Genomic DNA, 16,389 nt, shown 5'->3' on the forward strand with positions numbered 1-16,389 from the left:
TCTTTGTTTTCATCCTGTTTGCTGCCTTGGGCATGTAAAAAGAGAACAAGGGGGGTCTAAATTTAATAGACAAGAGTCCTCATCCAGGGTAGGGCCCTTTCTATGGCATACTATTGCCATTTAAATTTATTTATTGAGTTAATCTATACAATGGCTTGAGTCACTTAACAAAGTCACTCCCACTTACAAAGAATCACTTAAGGAGCACACAAAGGAGTATTTTCCCTCATGCATCGTTTCAGATACAGTATTGAACCAAAATGACAGAGTTCTCTGGATCCGGAATTACAGTGGTACCTCAGGTTACATACGCTTCAGGTTACATACACTTCAGGTTACAGACTCCACTAACCCAGAAATAGTGCTTCAGGTTAAGAACTTTGCTTCAGGATGAGAACAGAAATTGTGCTCTGGCGGTGCAGCGGCAGCAGGAGGCCCCATTAGCTAAAGTGGTGCTTCAGGTTAAGAACAGTTTCAGGTTAAGAACAGACCTCCGGAACGAATTGAGTACTTAACCAGAGGTACCACTGTATATGTATTTTAGCAGCAGAGTTGTGAAGCGTCTGCTAGTAAGCAGACTGAAGATCAAGAGTATAAAATTCTTCACCATGACAACAAAACTTGGCCTGTAGGAAACATGTAGGGTTGGCTTTAGAGAAGCACTGCATGCCTTCCTCTGACCCTGAAAATCTGCTGATGGGTCAGTGGAACTCCTGGAATGGTATGGAATGGGGCCCAGAGGAATCACCCCTCTGCTTGCACAAGGCACTTTTGGATCCAACTCACAGGGAAGATTCATTCCAGTAAAATTGCCTTTAGAAGCATAGTCCATACTGGGAAAAGACATCTTTTGCATTATTTGAAGTATTAAAACGTTGAAAATTCAAAACAGGAGGTTGAATATTTAGGATGCAACCCTTATACTTGAACCCCAGCCACTTTCTGTTGGGGCCACTTCTGCACCCACAGTTCTGCTCCACATGCCAGTCAGAGGGGCAGCAGATCCCAGATTGGTTTAGCTCTTCCCCACCCACACCCCAAATGCCTCATTTTGGGGTTTCCAGTGGCTATTCTGCTCACCTGTTCAGCAGGTGGAGGAGGGAATTCCGCACAGGAAGAGTGATGCTGTCCCTTCATCCAGTCTACCCGTCTCCCATTGCAAATGTGGTGGGGGTAGATTGCAGAAGTAGATGCTTTAGTTCTGACTGTGCAATACTCCCCATTTAATATTTGGCCTACTCAACCTGTAAACAGCCTGGAATTATGCAGAAGACTTTACATTAGACCATGCAAATGAAATAACTATGTTTGGGTATAGTAGACTTAATGTTGGCATTTGGGTAGTAGCAAAGGCTTTTTGCCAAAATTTCATCTTGGTGCCGTTATTTCCAGCAGCTGTTGTTTCGTGAGCTTCGCTTCACTACATTTTGTGCAATTAATGAACACTTGCTGAACACCATTTTCAAGCGGCTCAGCTTGTGGCAAATCAAAAGAAGTGTGTGAAGTATTTCAGTTAGCTTTCAAGAAACTTATTAAATAATTTTCTATAGCAAGAAAGCTGCCACTCAGTCTCTTGCAAACAACCAAGTGTAGTGTTATTTGCTAGGCCAAATGGTGAGATTTTATTGGACTAGCTACTCCATTATGCAAAGTAAAATGAAATTTAATCTCCTGCCACACGAGTTCTTAATATCACACCCTTCCAAGGGACATCATGCCCCTCCATGCACCCTTTCTGTTGTGCATCCATTGTAATTTGCGCTCGTGACGGTATCCAGTTGATTCTACGCAATCACGCTTCCAATACTGCTTGGGACTGCAGAAAGTTGAGATTGTACATACCACTTCATTTCCAACCAGGGAATGTTCCTTGGCTTGCTGCCAAAACCTTGCAACTTTTCAGACCACCCATATCCTGGGGTTGTTTTTCCCTATCCTGTTTTTGTTGTGCTATAGAGCAAGAATTCCACTCCAGATGCAAAATACGTGTTAATAACAGGAAAGCATTGCAGAACAACTAATAAAGCAGAACAATGTGTGGATGGTTCTGCATAAATCCAACACTATTTCTCTTTTATTCCATCAATGATTTGTTACACACTGTACCAGCAAAAGAAGCCAATTCAGAGAGACTCAAAGCCCTACGTTGAATGTACAAGTTGTAAAGAGGATAGGGGGGTTTTGTGTGTGTGTGGTACTTTGGTTTTTTCTCTTGCCCAGATTACTGCACTCTTCTCTTCACTGGACTTCCTTATTCAGGTTACATCCTCCCCTCTTCTGTCAGATCTTTGCGTCTCATGAAACCCTCTTGCCTCTTTGACATACCCTCTTCTCTTTATCTTCTCCTAGTCTATATGTTGGCTTGATCACCCACTTTCCACATGAACCTCAAAGCGCTTGGCTTTTAAGGCCACAATGCTCCACTTCCTTATTAAATCTGTTTTTGAAGCTCCTCCTTGCTATTGCGGTATTCAGTCTCTCTGCTATAGGATGCAAAACACAATTTTTGCACCTTAAAAAAAACAAACACCATTCCAGCTTGTCATATTTGAGACCTATGATCAGGACTAACATCATTATTCGGTGCACATTAACTTCAGCAGTTCTGTACTATCTACTGCAGGTTAACCTTCTCCCTACCCCTGGAACTGGGGATAGGGTAGACCTCTAGATATGAATGGAAAACATCCTCCCACCTGCCCTGACCACTGGCCATGATGGGTGGGGACTGTTGGGAACTGGGGCCCAGCATCTGAAGGACCACAAGTTCCTCATCCTTACTGTCCCTTCACTAAGCCCTATCACGCCTCCTTGTTCTTCTCCATCTTATACAGACTGTGTAGGACATGGCACTTCTGTGTGGTCTCTGCAGCACCACATTTGGCATGATGTCCAAAGCACATTCAATGGGACTCAGGCGCCTGGAGGCCACTTCTCCCATGCAAAGAGTTGTGTGGTTGCACAGATTTCCAGGGAAGCACCAGCAGGCAAAAGGAGAGGGTCTAGTTTCCTGACTCACCTTTGTAGAAAAGGAAGGATACAAACATCCCCCTTCCCACCTGCTATTTCTTCCCTCTCCTCGCATCCTTTTCTTTGGAGAAATGGTGGCCGCTAAACATACAGTTCTGGCCAGCTATTCTCAACCCCCACCACAGAGATAATGATGTGGAATAATTCTGTTACTTTTCAAGGCACGCAAACATATCCATATTGCTTATTTCAAGGGCAAGGCATGGGTGGGAGGAATCATTCGAGCACATGGAGAACTGAAACTTTATATTCATGTGAATTTGAGCACTAAAGAAGTAGCCCATATTGATTAGCACTTAACATTTCACCAATGTGAAAAGAATTAACAACTGCAGGTACATTTTCATTTTAATGAGGCTATAAACAGAGCTATTTCTCCCGTGAAACTCTTGTTAGCAACCTTTGGGGACCTTTGTTTCCGACATATCCTTTTATCATATAACAGATGCAATTAGTAGCATGGCGCATGAAGTCGCCATTATACGAAAGAGAACAAAATAAAGTCCACAATGAAATATTTCAGTATTAGGCCACATGATTTATTCAGTAGTGTTTATGTTCCCAAATTACAATTTATGTCTATCCATGTAAGACTACAAAAGTTACCATTAGAATTGTCTGTGCTTATAAAATACCAACATTTTCTTTTCTCTCTCTCTCTCTCTCTCTCTTTACTGTTATATACTCATTAACACCAGTCTGCAACAAGTTACATAGAATCATAGGCACTTCAAAGGCTTTAAAAGACGTTTACAACTTAAATGCATTTTTTAAAGAACAATTAAAAAAAGGATTCTTTTTCAGTTCCTACTCGTACCTTCAAATTGCAAGAAATTAACCAACAGTGGCCATAGAAATTTGCAGCAACATCTTGGAATACTGTTAAGAGTCTTTGGGTTTGTATAGGCTTGTCAGTAGCTTACTGCAAAATCTCCCATAAAGAAGATTTGTTTTTGTACGGGTACGACTACATCATTTGCAGTAATAGTCCAATTTTACACATTAATTTGCTGCTGTAAGTTTCAATGAAGCTACAGGAACACTGAGAAACAAAGCAAGGTGTAAAATGGATTTTCTGACACTAAAATTTATACAAAGTGGAGGTTAAAGTTTACATAGCTGAAAAAATACATTTACACTAAGAGTTACCATTATCTGAGTTATCTGAAGACAAATTGCACCATGACAACTACAAAAAGGCATTTTATTTTTATTTATTTTTTTGGAAACAGATAAATTAATGAAATAAAAACTAACTTGTAAGATCAATCAGACATGCTGACAAAAATTAAACAACTTTCATTGAACCATAGGATAAAAACAATCATTTTCATTTATGCATAAAGTTTTTAAATGATTCAGTGAACATCAATGGCTGTATAAAATAATGTTTTGCCACTGTTATTCACAGAACACTGCAAAATGTTAAGATTTTACTTTACATTTTCTTAAAAGGAATACATGAAAAGTTTTAAATACAATGGGATTTTTTTTTAATCATAAAGGTGCCATAAAGGCTCTTTAATGAAAAAAAAAGGTTTCTTCATTATTCTATGCAAAAAAAAAAAGCTTTATTTAAAAAGTTCAGTGATCTCTTAAACAGAGACACTTAAGTTAAGAGTTTTATGCATAAAACTCCTTAGTAGGTGCCTTCTGGTAGGCAGCGCTGGATGGTTTGCGTTCTCCAAGGTCGTAGCTGCCTTCATCCTTCTTTCTCATGCGATATACCAAAAGCAAGATAAGGAAGATTGCAAAGAGGAAACCAATAACTCCACCGGCGATAACAGCTATGGAAGGGAAAAGAACAGCAGTTTTACCAGGAGCAGTGTATTGCCTCCATGTTGTCCCCTCTCAAGAGAAAAAAACAACCACCATCATTTACTGAGTCTCCCAACCTTTCAAAATGGCATTTCAAAGCAACAGGTCTCAAGCCTGGGAACCAAGTGGAGAGGTTTCCTACCCTTGCCACACCTCCTCTTCCCAGGCCACGCCCCTCACTGGTCCTGCTCTGCAGTTTCCATGAGGGTTCTGCTTGGCTGAAATGTATCCCTGAATTTGCTTGCCTGAATAGAGAGGAGTGTGCAAGTGTGCAAAGAAACCATTCTATTGTACAAAGGGTTAACAAAAATGTTGTTCCCCCTACTTTTGCTTCTGGCACTGCCAACTATGGCCCCTTGGAGCACTGCCATTGTAACATTTTAATTCAGTTTAGTTTAAACATGTAAATCGTGTTTATAACCCAACCAGGTTCTTAAGAGCCACCCAGATTATTTTATAGCCGAATAACTGTTAAGGTTCTGGAAGGGATGTTCTAAAATGTTCCTGAAGGCTTGACAAGCCCAGCCCAAAATATATTCACTTGGCTGCAAAATGCAAAAGGATTTGCTTCCTAGCATGTGTGAATTGCAGCCCTGGAGTCAAACTAGACAAGCAAGGCAAGAAGGGTGCAACTCTCTGGTCCCAGAGAGAGTAGCTCAGAGGCCCACCCTCTGGGAGGGAGATCCACCACTTGTGGAAAGGACTGCGGCCATTTCCCCTCCACTGCTGGTGCACCAGTGGCCAAGAAAGGGGTGTTCTAGGGACGGTGCTCAATATGTATTTTCAACACACATTCTCTCAAAATGCCCGTTTCTGAACATTATCTGAAAACACGTGCCACCATTAAACACAATTCTATATGCTTTGAACCAAAAACTGCATTGCAAAATTTGAGAAAGTGTGAAACCCAAAGGGCTGGCAGTGTTCAGATCCTCACATTTGTCTGTGTGAGGTGCAGGTTAGGGTTCGTTTGTATCCGAATTCGCAAAGCTCAAATGCTTCTAGCAGCCCCATCCCCTTTGCAAAAAAACCCCTCAGGTGAAAGAGATTTGTTTTTTCTTTCATCCCCTGAGGAGGAGGTGAATGTCCTGGTGTAAACATTATTGAGATGCTCAGGAAAGGGCAGCAATGTATTGAGAGGAAAAGAGCAATAGAATGGAAACAGTTCCTGGGTTGCAAAAGAGAAAAAAAGTGGGGAGATTGCATCATACCCGCAGGGTGGGAAGGAAGTGCTCAAAGCAACAGTCCTCCAAGACTCCTAACAGCTATGTGAGTAGCTACAGAGACAGTGAATACCTTGGCTTCAAACTAGAACAGGAAGCTCCTTATTCTGCAGCTTATGAACATATGGCACCCACCTGCCAATACTTCTGTTCTCTGGAAAAGGTTTTCTGAGTGTTTTTGGGTGAATACGTCGGTGTCTTCACCTGGTTCGTTCTTAGCGTTTTTGTTTTCAGCGTCAGGCTGGAGAATCCTCTTTTTATCAATCTCTTCAGGTGACTGTAGCACAAGATGTGGGAAAACGATGGCACAGAGTCAGTTCAGAGGGAGGAACAACAACCAGCAGCAGCAGTAACAGAAACCATTACCCTTTATGCATTCAAACTCTGTAATATATACATTTCCTATTCACTTGACACCTTTAGCTCAACTCTCTTGAGAACCTGAAAGGGGGAGGGGGCAGAATTTGTCCCCTAAATTTCTAACTAGAAGCCTCAGACCCCTTTCTCAAAATAACTCCTACAAATCAATGTGTGCTTATATAGATTTGCTTACCCCTATGAAATAAGAGTAAAATCAAATAGATTTGTTGCTACCTGGTGCAATGAATGTAGTCTAATTCAGTTTAAATATCCTTTAACTGTGTAACATAATGTGGCCTGTAGCTCAGTGGAAGACCATGTTCTTTGTATACGAAAGGTCCCAGGTTCAATCCCAAACATCTCCAGGTAAGGTTGGAAAGTCCCCTCTCTCAAACCTGAGGAGCCACTGCCAGTTAGTGTATGCCAGTCTTCCCCAACCTGGTGTGATCCAGCTGTTTTAGACTACAACTCCTATCAGCCCCAGCTGGAGGACACCAAGTTGGAAAATAAGGTTGGTGTAGAAAGCATATTGTAACTAGGTGGACCAATGATCTAACTTGGTAAGAGGCAACTTCCCATGCTCTTGTTCCTATAATTTGAAAACAAGGAGCCTATTCCCCACAATTTAAGCCGCACCCAAAAACATTTCCACTGTTAAATCGAGGGAACTCTGTACAAAGCCCAGTGTGCCAATAGCCCTACAACAAAGCTTTTAGCGGCCATCGGTTCCTTTTGATATTTTGTATTTTGGCTGCCCTGTGTAAAACCCTTTTGAGTGTCAGAATTCGTAAGGGAAGCAACAAGCACATTCTGATAGGATTCACGGTCCATAAGAGGAATAGCCAACTGCTCGGTGATGCTTACTGGGTGCCCTGGATGCAGGAAACTACAGCAGCTTGCCCTACTCTTTGGTAGTTACTAAAAACTCTCCACTATGGGTTTTTTTTGCAAGTTTCAGGCCTTTGAAAGTATCTCTTATGATGCAACTCAGAATCATAACTTTGCAGTACTTAACCCTACCCTAACCTTTGCTTTCCTTACACACCTGTCTCCCTTCCCCACTAAAAAAAATGGGGGGAGAAGCTGGTTGGAATAGGGTTAAGGGTTAAAAGAGGGGAAGCAGTGGGCAGAGCAAGGCTTAAGCACAGAGTCTCCTGCCCACTCCCTTTCTCCTTGCTACTTTGCACAGCAGCAGAAAATGCAAGGCTGGGGATTCTACACTTGTCACCAAGCTTCCCCATTTTAGCTGTAGGCACTAACACATTGGGGAGCCTGAGGATGCTCAAGGAGGAAAATGTAGCACTGGGGAAGAACCCTGCCAAACTGTGGGCACCGGGCGCCTTCTACGAGAGAGTAGCATCCAATATATTCTCAGATATAGAGGAGGGATACACACGTTTCAGCACAGAAGACCAAAGCTCTGCATTTCTCCTAATAGACTGATATGATATCCAAGGGAGTTGTCTTTATGGTTAATCCACAGCTTTTCACTAAACCTAGTAAATCCTCTTAAAGCATACATCAGATGGCATTTAAGGTTAAATTATCATCACAGCAGCTTTAAAAACCAGCAAGAGGCTCCTCCCCTGCACACACCTTTGTTTGCGTAGGTACCTTGGTCTGCATTTTCAGCGTGGTTTTCTCAGTTCTGGGAGCATCGCTAGTTGGTGGCATCTTTGGAAGAGTTCTTGATGGCACCACTATTGGCGTGTTATCGCCTTCTTCTTCTTCTTCAGCCCCTGAAGTATAAGAAGAATATGAATGGAAACGCTCTGCTCTAGTTTATTGCTGATATTTGTGTGCTGCCAAACAAACAAAAGATTGTTTACATTAAAAAAAACAAAACACTTTTCTAAAAAAAACATCAACATCGCAGTAAAATGTAAAATAAATATTGGTGCTTCTCCTCCAAGGAGCTCCAGGGTAGCATATAGTTCTCCCCTCACCCCAACCATTTTGTCCTTACAACAACCCTGTTGTAAGATGACTTGAACTCTTCACAATATGCTGGTTTCCTATCTACAACAGTGAAGGGGAACCCATGGCCCTCCAGATTTGACCATTGACCATACTGGCTGGGGCTGATGCGAGCTGGTGTCTAGCCACATTTCCCCATGTCCCTGATCTGCAGGGGGGTTTGCTGTCATAGGAAAGCATTCAAGCATGTGACACCCCCCCCTCCCAGGAACAGTTTAAGAATGTAATCTGGTGTTTGTGGGGACCAGCCCTTACTTATTCAGCAGCTGGCTAATCAAAAAGGTCCTAAACATTTACTGTGTAATTTATTTAGCTGTAAAAAGAACCGGATAGTTATCTGACCGATTATGTAGCAACTACTTTGCACTGAAATCCAAACACTCGTGACATTTTCTTTTATCTACCTAGCTGATTTAATTCATCGAGATTTGCTCGGTAGTATTTGGCTTCCTTAGTTTAATTTTCCATTACTTCAGTACATTCAACTGGGGCAGGGGGAAAGAATTATATTCATCAAGCAGCCTGGTGCAACCACTTTTTTAATTCCTCAGTGTCTAATCTAGAACCAAATCCCATTTTTTGTCTTATCCCTTATTTATATGTAATAAATCCAACAGGATATCAGCGTTTAAAACTGGATATCTCAACTCCGGAAAACATAAATGCACAATTCAACCAACAGGAAGCTTCAGAAAAGTTCAGGATTACTGTATAACTATAGAAATGCACATGAAATTTCACAATCCAGGTGGGAGCATGGAAGGGGTAGCTACTGAAAGCTGTTTGTTCCCTGCCACACACTCAATATCTCCATCACTCTAGGTAGCCCCGCCCCCAAGCCCATCAACAACATTATGCTCTCCATAAAAAATACTCTTTAACTGATATATGCTAATGAGATGCAATGCTCTTGCTTGTGGCAAAAATTGGTGTCATCTGAGCCACAATTACTTCTTTGTTGCCCAAACATTCTCCGTGGCCTTTAAATGCAGCGTGTCACCAAGGTCATCCTACTAAATGATACAGACACAACATGGGGATTCTAATCTTCATCATAGCATCACAGATTCAGCAGGTAGTCAACATACAGGCAACGACTGTTTTAGGCACATCCAATATATGTGTGATTGTGTACACGTGCATTGCGCCGAAGCCAAAAGTGACCCAAAAAGTCACCAAAAGGGATGGAAGGGGGTATTTGAAGGCTTTTTCAAGGGTGTTTCAAATATACATAGTTTCACTTAAATGCATGGTGCCTTGGAACGTAACATCCGCATAAATTGGGAGCTGCCTGTACAGTCATACCTCGGGTTGAATGTGCTTCGGGTTGAACGCGTTCCGAGTTGCGCTCCGCAGCAGCTCAGAAGTAACGGAGAGCGTTACTTCCGGGTTTCGCCGCTTGCACAGATGCTGAAAATGACATCACGTGCATGCGCAGAAGCGGCGAAAAGTGACGCACGTGTGCGCAGACGTGCCATTGCTAGTTACGTTTGCTTCTGGATGTGAACGGGGCTCTGGAACGGATCCCATTCATATCCAGAGGTACCACTGTACTGAATTTTCTGTACTCTACAGATTAGATTTTTTCAGATTAGGTTTTTTCATGTTCTTGTTGATCAAGGGCCCGCCTCACACATATCAGCTGACCTGAGTGTATCAACCCAACATGTGGAGACTAACATAGGGAACACAGGAAGAGAACATGGTCAGACTCTTCTAGTCCAGTAATGACTACTCTGCTTCCCATTGCTTGCTACCTGATTTTATTTCATTCTTAAGAAGCCAGGGATTGAACCTGGCACATTTTGCATGTGAAGTGTGTGCTGTACAATGGAACTGTAGGACAAAGGCCATGTCCGGTCCTAACACATTTATTATTATGCAACATTGCTTTACCTGAGCCTGAACCCGAAGTATAATCATCGTCGTCAATTGGATAGACTCCTGATGCTTCTTCAATGGAGCTGTTGTCAAGGTACAGGTCTTTATCGGAGGTCAATGCTGCTCTCTGGAAATGATGGCGAAATGCATGGTTAGTTCTTTCTTTCATGAAACACAAGCACAACTTCTAATTTAATTTCACCCCAGTATATCATTAAATGAACGGAGGGAGCAAACGTCAAAATAAATAGTAGTGGGAAACAGTGTTAAAACAAGTGCCATAAGAATATCCTTCATGGCCATTGTTGAACTGGGTTTAACGAAAGATGAGGTAAACATGGAGGCTATGTCCTCCTGTTTCCATTAGCCAAGATTTATTAACTTAAACTGATCTTATTAGACATGTTGTCAAAGTCTGTACTTTCTTGGCTTGAAATATGAAACACAAGGACTTGTTATGCTTGCATTAAATAAAAGGCAAGCATTATGACTCCCAAAATCTCTTTTCAGCTAAACTGCTTCCTCCCCCTGTCTTATCTGAACATGAGTAGCCATGGGAAAATAACATTTCCCAGGGCTACCAACCTTTGGGCTGCTGTTATAACAATACTCCAGGAGAGAGATGTCTCTCATTCAATCCAGTATCCAAACATGAACCAGGTAAGCAGCTGCAAGAATCATTGTTGGCAGCTCCAAGGTGGGTTAGTTAGTGGAGATAATTTGGGGGCTCAAGGATATAGGGATTTGGATGCTCCAGGGTTAGTGAGGGAATGATCTGTCCCCATAGTGCTCCAGATAATATTATAATGGTACCACAGGATCTAACTGCAGTTATAACAGAGCTCAGTATAAAGTGAGTTATTCCCAAACTGTTTTCGGGAAATATTTATGTTTGCCGCTTCCAGTTACTGAGGACCAAGGGTAGAGAGCCTATCACTCATTTTTCAGATCTCATTCCAAGGCAGCCAACAAATTCGCACCCAACACCACCTCACTAAAAATAGCATAAACACAACCAATGACAAGATCAGCAGTCAAACAGTCAAACACATACTTTCTGATAGGCAGAGGTATTATACATACTCCCTCAAAATGAACTGACAAAGCTCCCAGTTATTAACTTTGAATCATTTATAAACCAGCAGGCCCCTTCATATATTACAACCTGAAACAGGAGGTTAACAGGCAATTTAGGTGGAATCTCATATGAGCAACTTGAACATGCACTTGTGCAAGAAAAAATGGTTTTAAAAAAATGAGAAAAGGGACAAAAACTGAGAAATACTGGCTAGTGCTCCCTGGTCAAGTCAGAATAAGCAACAGCTCTTGATCACTGGAAATGGACTTTCATATTTTAACACATAAAACAACATGATGGACTAAGTTTATTAAACATCAAAGATCCAGACAAGAACTTATGAGCAATATTCTATGCATGCCTACTATAAATAAGTTCCCACTGGGATCAGAGGAACTTACTCCCACCTACGTGTGAACTGTTAGATTGCAATCTACATGCATTTCATTGTGTGCATTCAGCTGAACGTGCATGGCAAAAATACTTAAAAGGAGGTGGGATTCCGGGGGGGGGGGGGGGGAGAGACTTCGGCAATCTCACCCACCATTGCGTCTACATGCTATTTTTGTTTGAGGTGTGGTCTCCGGAACATAACCCTCGTGTAAGTTGAAGGCTTTCTGTGTATGATTTTAGCGTCGGGCAGTGAGCGCAGGCCCCGTGCAAGAGCCACAGAAACTCTGTTCAGTACACTCAGACAGGGATTGCATTCCCGTCCATCAATTATTATCCCACTTACATTGATATTCTTAAGAGTATAATGCTGGAAAATCCTCTGACCTAAATTCTTCACATATTACAAGCCAATGATCATTGGAGCCCAGTCTGGTTACTGAATAAACAGGAATAAATCTAAATCTAGGGGATGCGAAGCAGATTAATGTCCACTAAGCACTAAATACAGGTTGCTTCTCCTCTCAAATATGTGCTGAGTTTAGATTGCACATCTGGGAGTCGTTAGCTGTTTACAAGTCATCAACAAAATTAAAAAATTAAAGTAGTTTTACAGAAATGGTGTCACCCTAGACCCACAGTCAAGGTAAAGGCATCTTCTCTGACCACAGATATAAAGGGAGAAGGGAATAGGTGTATCAGAGCAGTGGCGTAGCGTGGGTTGTCAGCACCCGGGGCAAGGCAAGTAATTTGCGTCCCCTAACCCATGGATTTGCGCCCCCTAACCCTAACCCCCAGATGTTGCGGCCGGTGCGGCCGGCCCCCCCCTGCACCCCCACGCTACGCCACTGTATCAGAGTGCCACCCACCCTCTGCCCCTGGTTCATCTTGCATGTGTATCTAAATAAAAGCATCCCAATCACCATTTCATAACAGCTGGGGAAAGACTATGATAAGCAAATGTAGGAAGCACTTATACTGCAGAACCACTGATTCCTTTAGGGCTACATAATCAGTGGCATAGCACTCATGCGCCTTTCAAATCTTCAGCAGGCAGCCTTATATAGTTTAAAGGTGGCATCATATGTGTGCTCTCAGAGTGCTGCCACCTCTTCATTTGCTGCCCACGGGAACCATTATTTTACTGTCACCAAAGGCACTTTTATCAACATATGATATGAGCACCTCAATTTATTTATTTTTAACCAAAAAACCATCAATGTGTGTACTGACCGTAGAATAAACCCCACAGTGGGTCAACCTACTGAGGACAACCCTGTAAAGGTATCTATTATGTTTCAGAGACACATAGCTGTTTTGTTTTACTAGGGAGCCTAGTTCCGTGAAAGAAGCTAGAGAAATTCACACAATCCTTATTAGGATTAGAATGCTCAGGAGTCTGTGTCAAAAAGTCACCACTGTTTAAAATTGATATAAAGTCAATAAGTTATTTTTAAAAAATAACTCTGCCATTGTTCTCTGCCATTGTTTCCTCTTATCTGCTGGTTATGCGGCTTTTTAATTTTAACTTACAAAATCCTATTTCCCACCCCACCCCCCCGGTTAGTCACATTGGCAGTGCCACCCAATCAGGGAGCGTGTGGTGACTGTCATGATGCCGCAACATGGCATATCCTGTCTAAATTGGCTACACGGTGATGCAATTCCTTCCTGAATCCGTGACATCACGCCATTACATAGCCAGCCTGATTTTGCTATGTAATTAAGTCATGAAGGTCAAACAGAGTCAGTTCAGAGTGAGGTAAAGGCTTATCAAGTACAATACAAAATCACCAAAGGAAGGGGCCCTCTTAAAACAACAACAACAACAACAACAACAACAACAACAACAACAACAACAACAACAACAACATTAAACAAACAACAACAACAACAACATTAAAACTGTGCCTACCAAATCCAATCCAATTTGCTTTCTCACTGGTCCACCATGATTCTCAAAGTCAATTCCTGCTACCTAAACAGTAACTGTATGCCACGACATGTATTTTTAAGGATAATTTCTTGATTTGGGGCTTTAGCGTTCCATACATACGTATGAAATAATATATAAAATTCAATGAATGAATGCTGATAAAACCTGGTTTCTAGCAGGATCTATTTAGAAGTAGTGGAGGCTGGTCCACTAACGCAAATGGGGAACTGCTCAACCAACTTCAGCCGGTCCTCACCTGTCTTTTTACTTACGACCAGACCAGGAAGTAGCTCTGTCTACTTGCTTCCTTCTCCATTATGTCAGTGTTACCATTACAGAGCTTACCAAGGAGGAGGATGGGGACAAAACTAGAATTAGTGGCTGCTGCCAGTCTTTGGCTCTGGCTCCACCTACTGTTTGCCTCCCTGCCTTCCACCCCAGTAATCCCAATAGGCACCAGCCTCCAATGCTTAGAAGACTGCACTGAAGTACGTACATCTCTAAACAATGAGCCTCATCGTCCTTCTGTTAGTTAGCATGTGTCTTGGCCTCTCCAAAGCCAGGGGAGTAACCTTCCACAATGGATGGTTTCCTACTAAGAATTTGGCTCCAGATTCTGTGTGCTCTGCCTAGCACTCTTTCCAATAAGTGAGACAAGAGGGGAAGAGAACAACCCAGAACATCTGCCTGGAAAAAAACGATCCTCTGAGGGTGCTGAATGGTCCTCAGAAAGCAAGTTAAAAATTCATTGCTTCCGCTCCCATGCTTTTCCTGGTACCCAAATGAACCTAGGGGAGAGAGAGGGAGGGAGATTGCAGAGGTCTTTAAGACATGAGTTGCATCTGTTAATGTGTTTTAGATGGTGCCTGACACAACAGAGCTCTTGCCCGCACTAAAAAAACTTCTCTGCTCTAATGGAGGATGAGTGATGCCCTTTGGCTAAAGAGGCTTTGTGAATCTCATGGTGCTCAAAGACATTTTATCTCTTGACAAGGCAATGGAATAGATACAAACTTATTTCGCAGGACTCCATAGTGATATCTTATTTCAGTAAAGCTACGGCAGAAAGCAACAAGGAGGAAGTTTTATTGACCCAGAGGAAACAAGAGAGCTTCTCTGTGGATACTTTCAAAGAAACACACATCCCTTAAAAAAAATAAAAGTGGCCAAGTTCGCTTGTAGGGCTGCAACTCAAGGAGCAGAAGACGTTTTAACACAGAGAACTACCCTGCTCTATTATTATGTACAAGTCCATGCCCACATATATAAAGCTTTAGGCTAGGTCCAGAATATGTGAAATGGGGGATAAAGCCAGTAGCATCAGAAGTCTTAGTACAATCCAGTTTTCTCCAGATGTTTGGGACTACAACTCCCATCATCCCTGGCTATTGACCATGGAGTCTGGGGCAGATGGGAGCTGGAGTTTAACAATACCCAGAGGGGAAGATTTTGGAAGGCCTCTTTCTGTGGTCTGCCTGCCTGCGCAGAGCCTCGTAACTCAGTCGATCTCCCTGCCAACACTGCAAAGGGGCAATATGGCCTATGAAGTTCTGTTTGAATAACTCTAGCTGCAATGACAATGAATGTGGGGTTTTGCAGTGCACTGCTGTGCTGAACTGAATAGGACACCTTGTTTTAGTCCTCCCCACCCCCCTAGACAGGAGGGTTTATTGTAATTTAAAATGACACATGGCTTATATAAAAATGCTTTATAGTATTGAAGGACATTTGCATATCTTCCTTATGTAAGCACGAAACAATACTAAGTCAGCATTTGTAATGTGCATCTGCAGTTGATTCCAAACTCTGGCATCCGCCTGTGGCAATGAGAGCGCAGCCTTGGAGATGAAAACTGTGCTCTGGACTGCAGCCTTGCTTGGCTTACCAGTGCAGTTACTATAACATTCAGAGTAGATGCCAGAAAGATTATTCACGCTCTTTGTATCTAATGAAGAATTTCTTCCCAACTCTCTGTGTGTATATATAATAAAATAATAAAAAAGAAACATAGCTGGAGGCTCTGAACTTTCATTGCAGATTAAAAGAAAGAAAGGAAAGAACTGGCTTGACTGTCTTCAGCCACTGAGAGTACGGAAAGACCCAGATAACTGAAATTACAGGAAATTGTCTCTGTTGCACACAAAAGAGAAAGATTCTTAAACAGGAATAGGTTCCTACAGAGACATATTAACCAGTTTAGCCATATACAATTTGAATAACAGAACTGTAGAATTCAACTGGTCCCAAACCCTGCAAAATGTAGGAATCTTTTGCCCAATGTGGGGATTGAACCCACGACCATGAGATTAAGAGTCTCATGCTCTAGCATTTGGATTACAGTGCAATAGTAAACCTGGTATTTCTTTCTTATTCTTTAAACCAGAGGTGGGGTACTTCAGATGTTCTTGGAAAACACCCACCATCCTAGGTTACGCTAGGTGGGGCTAAGAGGATCTGGAGTCCAATAACATCAGGAAAGGCCACAGTTTTCCCCATCCCTGTTTTAAATGTGCACATGCAAACAACATAAAGAAAGTTCTTGATTACAGTTCGAAGCAGAGAAATCTCAAGCACACATGCAGATTTTCCCAGGAGAACAAAAGAAGAACACTGCTTGATCAAACCATCTAGTCCACTATTCAGTTCCCCACAGTGGAGAGCCAGATGTCTCTGGGATACCCACAAGCAATTTCCAA

The 16,389-nt window shown here is 42.2% G+C and overlaps 1 protein-coding gene across 2 annotated transcripts in view; it reads right to left on the bottom strand.

Annotated features, from left to right (window-relative positions):
* Positions 1–3,547: 3,547 nt before the first annotated feature.
* Positions 3,548–16,389, bottom strand: part of SDC2 (syndecan 2) — a 65,271-nt gene continuing 52,429 nt past the window's right edge. Inside the window, exons 2-5 of one of the 2 annotated variants that reach the window (XM_083749853.1) lie at positions 10,305–10,416; positions 8,046–8,170; positions 6,207–6,348; positions 3,548–4,817 (exon numbers count right to left, since the gene is read on the bottom strand). In XM_083749853.1, coding sequence (XP_083605979.1) covers positions 4,654–4,817; positions 6,207–6,348; positions 8,046–8,170; positions 10,305–10,416 — 543 coding nt within the window. In that variant the 3' untranslated portion in view covers positions 3,548–4,653. Of the gene's footprint in view, positions 4,818–6,206; positions 6,349–8,027; positions 8,171–10,304; positions 10,417–16,389 lie in introns of both variants that reach the window. The other variant, XM_083749852.1, reaches the window with a different exon arrangement.

Source organism: Podarcis gaigeae (genome assembly GCF_964106915.1).
Source record: "Podarcis gaigeae genome assembly, chromosome: 7".
NCBI lineage: Eukaryota > Metazoa > Chordata > Lepidosauria > Squamata > Lacertidae > Podarcis > Podarcis gaigeae.